Below are 5,528 nucleotides of genomic sequence, written 5' to 3' on the forward strand. Positions count from 1 at the left end.
GGGGGGGGGGGGGGGGGGGGTGTTCTCTGGTTATATCTTCAGCACAGACACATGCACAGTTATTACAATTGTTTGACAATTCAGATAATCTTATTGGTTTCTACTCTGCCTCCTCTAAACAATCCGAGTACTTTAAGGCAAATTTAACAAACTTCCCTGGGCAACGGCTCAAAAATACGTTTTTTTTTTTTCTTTCTGAAGAGCGATAGAGAAAAAAACCTGCCAGCTGCATGCGAACGGTCTCTGCGAGCGCTGCTCTAAAGCGTTCATGCACTGGGAGCTAACTGTGGACAGAAGGCGGGGGGTGCGCGTCCAAAGACGGAGGGTTTACCACCACCTTTCACCACATGATGCCAAATACAGAACGGCCGCAGGGCCGGGGGTGAAACGTGACCCGGACGTCGCACTTTTAGCTTTCTGTCCATCAAAGCTGAATATAAAAATCTGCTGCGGCGCCTGAAGCGCGCTCGTGTTGTGAGCCGACAGAGGAGAGCCTCTGTTTTTGGCACGGATGACGTTGGTACGATAAACCGAGTGTGTGTGTGTGTGTTTTCACGTCTCGCTCACACTTTTATCTTTACACTTATATCCAGAGGCGCTAATCTAAATCAAAATAATAGTCTTCATGGAGGGGAGGGGGCATCTGAAGAGCTCGTTGAAATCCAGGTGGCCCCCCCTCTCCTCTCCTCTTTCTCTCTCAGAATCTTCCTCCTCGCGGCCCGGTGGTCTAGCGGATGGCCTTGACGGGGCTCTTGAAGCTGGAGGCGGCCTGCAGCTGCAGCTGGTAGGCCATGGGGTGGATCTTGAAGCCGTACAGCCTGGAGGAAGACAAACATCACAAGCTAATCCGAGGGACGAGTGTGTTGTTGAAACAGCAAAAGCGGGCTTCGGATCATAAAGAGAAACGGGAGTTTGCTTTCAGGGAGCAGCGGTCGCCCCACCCCGACTGATTAGACCAACTTCTCGTCCCAGACGTCACAACAGAGTCAAACAGGAAGTTAGGATTTTGAGACCAGACTAATGTTTGAGTTATCATCAAAACAAAGATACAAAAAAAGTAACTAAATATTAGGAGCATTTCTATCCTACACGATCTTAAATAAATAATGCGACGACTCTGACGTCACGTGCGCCGCAGAATGGTAGCACTCGACCTTTTAAATATTTTTATTTGAACTTTTCCTTGCACCTACAGTGACACGGTACAGGTACGACCACGACACACTTGTTGAGTTTTGTGCGTCACTGCCTTGCCATCATGCCATCGTGGTTCAGGTCCTGGCCCCACTCCAGCCTCGGACCTAGGCTTTGGCCTGTCATGGCAGCTGACTCCCTGATCCTCCATCTACCTGCACGGACCGAACTCTACGGAACTGTTCGGCTCCACGGGGAAAACCTTGGATGATCTCTGTCTGCTGGACCCAGTTCTGGAGGACAGTCTGGGAGGGAAGCTGTTGTTATGATCATCAAGCTGCTAGCAGGGCCTGCTAACGCTAGCCTCCATCTGCAGAGAACATCAGAGAACATCCAAGGATTCCCTGCGGAACTGAACGGGTCCGTTCGGTCCGCAGGGAATCCTTGGATGTTCTCTGTCTGCTGGACCTGGTTCTGGACTGCGGTCTGTGAGGGCAGCTGCTGACTGGACCTGCTAACGAGACCACGCCACTAACGGAACAGAACCATGATGTTGAAAGAACCTCCCTGCTAACTGAATCACACTGTAGATGTTTTTCTTGTTCAGCTTTGGTGCCTTAGGTTTTTTGTATTTTAATAGTATTTTTTTAAAAAATTTTTTAGTATATTGGTATTTGTTTTGTATGTTTTTAGTATTTTTGCTACATACTTTGATATGGTTTTTTTTAACGAGTCGAGACGGTTCTTCTTGTCCTCAGCATTTCATTGCATCGTTGACCTTGTGTTGATTTTGCACGACAAATAAACCTAACCTACCTACTGATTTCATTTTTATGTACCAGTATATGAATGTATTTGTTCAGTGGAGGTTTCTTCCAGTTAAGTTTTTTTTTCTTTCCACCATCGGGCTGCTCAGGATGGAACACAATCTGCTGGCATCTATAACAAATAACTTTTATCAATTGTCATTTTATAAAGTAAGTGAATGTTTTTGTTTTGTGCCTTGACATGTTTGTTGTGAACTGGTCCTAAATAAATAAACCAAACTGAATTAAAAATTAAGATTGATTAATTAATTAACAGCTAAAATAAAGTATTTAAATTTTACTTTTACCTTTTAATTGTGACATATTCCTTCTGCTAGCCAATAGTTTGAGAAATTAATTTATGATGTATTAATTCAGAGTTTCTGTGGATTAAAGTTTTCTTGTTGCTCGACTCAAAATGATGTTCTGAACACAAACTCCCCCTGATGGTTGCTTGAACCACCCAAATATTAAACACAGTAAAGTTCAACAGTGGGTCCTGGTAAGTAAAGCTGCCGTACGAACCGTGGGACGAACTGATTGGCTGGCCTCTTGGGCCTGTACTCCGGGTGAACCATGAAGAGCATGTGGGGGAAACCGGTGCCAAAGTAGGCTCCATCTGTGTGGTGGTGTCTGGAGGACTTGGGTGTGTAGACATCCATACACTTTGGGCAGTACAGCTTCACCATGGCCTCTCCTGGGATGTCCGACAGGCCTGAGGGGGAAGAAGTGAGAGAAAAACATCATTTAGACCTGAAAGTAGCCGATCCTGGTCCTCTTACAGATGTTTCCCACATCCACACTCAGGAACTGACTGCTGCTTTTTACTAGAAATGCAGCAACAACTTTAAAAAAACCAACTCACCAATAGGAAGCATCGGCTGGTTCTCACAGTAAACACGAGGACAATAGCCAAAGTCTCCCTGCTGGTACTTTTCCAGCTAAACATGCAGAAACAAAGATAAAAATAGATGGTCTCAGCTTAGAGTTTATCTCCATCTATCAGATTGAGTTTATTCTGTAAGTAAGATGTAACACGGTAAAAACTGATATGTATCTTTAAAGATTGCGCTAAATCTTTTGTAAAAGTATATATTAGACATACAAGAGCTATAAAAACAATGCATTAATAAGAGCCATTAAAAATAACTTTCACAAGCAGCAGCAACAAAGCAGTGGGTTTGGCACCTACCATCTGTGCGATTCCTCGGTTGGTGAGGATGTAGCGGGCGTGGATGAGGCCGTACAGCATCTCGGCCGCCTGCTCGATCAGATCGCTCTGGTTGGGATTGTCCTCCAGCTCTTCGTCTAAAGATGGAAACATTCTCAAAGGTTTAAGAGCTTTTACGACAGGCGAGAGATGCAAAACTGTGCTGAGGAACAAGTATCCAAAGGGCAGAAAGCACTGAGGGGAGGGGGGCGGGGCTCGTGTATGAATGATGCATCAGGATCCGCCACACATTTGTTTGTACACACATTTTGTTGTATGAAAGTATTTGCGCACATCTTGAAGCTGTACACAGTTTGATAAATCCGTTTTAGTATGTATGCACTTTTCAAATTCAATACGAAAGCTGCACACTCTTTCACGCATGAGGCCCAAAGAGTGCAACACGTCTGTTCAACCACTCGGAGCGACTGAAAGGATGGAAAAGAAGAAAATCATGCCTGGTTCAAGGTCCAAGATCATGTCCAGAGCCTGGCGGTAATGAGGAACCTGCTCATTGAGGCCCGTCAGATTGAACTTGTCCTGGATATAATCTTCATCCACCTGTGGTTGGAAAGATTCACACACTGGAATTAAGATTAAAGTATATGAGCCTGCGATTGCATTATAAATTATCAAACTCAGCTCTAAAACCTGCCTGAAAGTAAACAATTAATGTTTAAACACAGATGATATTTGGAAGACTTACCTCACAGAAAAACTCATTTCCTCTCAGTCCACAGAACCAAGATATCCACGACACTTCCTCTGAACTGCTCATCTCTAAGGACCTACTGCAAAAAAATGAACAAAACTATTTAAATGCTGCGTTTACGTAACTTTGTTTTAAAGTTAAACACATTAACATACACTTTAAACAATTCTTTACACGAGCCGTGTTTGGCTTCATGTGATATGTAATACATATAATAAAACAGCTATTGTAATTACATTGTGTGACCAAAATAATGTACAAGTTTTAACTTTTCCCATTCTGTCAACGTCAAGTGAATGCAACACGTGATAAATAAATAGCTTCACATTACTGACCAAAATTAACATTTTTTATTTAAAACGGACAATAAAAAAGATAGAATAGTCGCGATATCACGACCAGGTTTGGTAATAATGAGAAATTACATCACCTCATCTAAATAGCTATGCTAAAGCTAAGCTAGCTAATAATCATTTATACACAGCTAGTTTTAAAAAATCAACTTGCGGGAAAGGTGTGTGTCATTTGTACTTTATTAATTCATATCACTAATGACAAATCTGTAGTTTTAAATCAGATAATGAATGCGTTTGTTCACGCAGAATGCTAGCTTGCTGGGCTAGCTGCTAACAAGGCACAGTCAAAAACAGGCCCGGTCACAGGGACCAGCTCGCTCTGTTTGTCTCCCGCTGTCTCGGTGTTTTAGTCTCTAAGTTCAGACACACATTTACATGGACTAACTTACCCGAATTTTTAACTTTGATCCAGCCCTGAAAAATCCGTCGAACTATCTCACAGGTATAAATAAGATGGACACCGGCTCCCTGATAACCCCGGGATTTCCTGTTTCCTCCGGCGGTTTGAGGTTCGCTGCTGCCACCTACTGCTAACTTCCGGCTATGACAATGTTTTTTTCCTGAATACCAATGCGCATGCGTAAAATCGAGCACCCATTCTTAGCTATTTCCGGTCACTGATCAAGTGAACGCAAATATGAAACATCAAACTCGAGAATATTTTTAACGGGTTTTTTGTCGGATATGAAGGCGACAGTCTGTGATACTAACGAATATACACAAACGATAAATATGAGTCTGTAAAAAAAAAAAAAAGCGGAAGTAGGCCTGAAAATATCTAGACCACAATCCATCGCAAAATACTGACTTTGAGCATGCGCATAAATATCGAGATAGTAAATCTAAATGTGCTCAACAAAAGGAATATAAAACATACCATGGCACTTTCTAAATAACTTATTTTGTTTACCGTGTTACAGCATGTTTACATTCTAACTGAACTAGAAAAAAAATTAATGTTTTGCTAAAACAGCGTGAATGCTGTGCTGAAAACTGCTTAAATTCGTTGAAGCTTAAACTGAATCTTCAATAAAAGAATCAGAACGAGCTAAAATGAGAAAAACAAAAGCTAAAATTGTAGCTCATAGTGACAATTAGAAAAAGGTTACTAAGACAGGTTGCTAAATTTAGCAAAATGATAGCTGAAAGGCAAATGACGCAAAACAAATCATTTATTTCTAAAATTAGCAATTAATAAAATAACACAATTTTTTAATAAGTGAAACGTGAAAACTAGCCAACACTAGATAAAAGCTAAAATATCCAGCCCTATAATTAAACAGGACTTTTAATTCACAAAGGCATTGAAA

The 5,528-nt window shown here is 41.9% G+C and overlaps 1 protein-coding gene across 1 annotated transcript; it reads right to left on the bottom strand.

Moving 5' to 3' along the window:
• Positions 1 to 318: 318 nt before the first annotated feature.
• Positions 319 to 4,701, bottom strand: csnk2b (casein kinase 2, beta polypeptide). Its single transcript, XM_037693738.1, has 7 exons — positions 4,608 to 4,701; positions 3,857 to 3,941; positions 3,609 to 3,711; positions 3,133 to 3,248; positions 2,806 to 2,881; positions 2,466 to 2,655; positions 319 to 818 (listed from the first exon to the last, which is right to left on the bottom strand). The coding sequence occupies exons 2-7, from the start codon at positions 3,926 to 3,928 to the stop codon at positions 728 to 730; spliced, it is 648 nt and encodes a 215-aa protein (XP_037549666.1). The 5' UTR covers positions 3,929 to 3,941; positions 4,608 to 4,701; the 3' UTR covers positions 319 to 727.
• Positions 4,702 to 5,528: the final 827 nt, after the last annotated feature.

This window comes from Nematolebias whitei, chromosome 19, assembly GCF_014905685.2.
Source record: "Nematolebias whitei isolate Nwh7 chromosome 19, NemWhi1, whole genome shotgun sequence".
In the NCBI taxonomy this organism is placed as follows: Eukaryota; Metazoa; Chordata; class Actinopteri; order Cyprinodontiformes; family Rivulidae; genus Nematolebias; species Nematolebias whitei.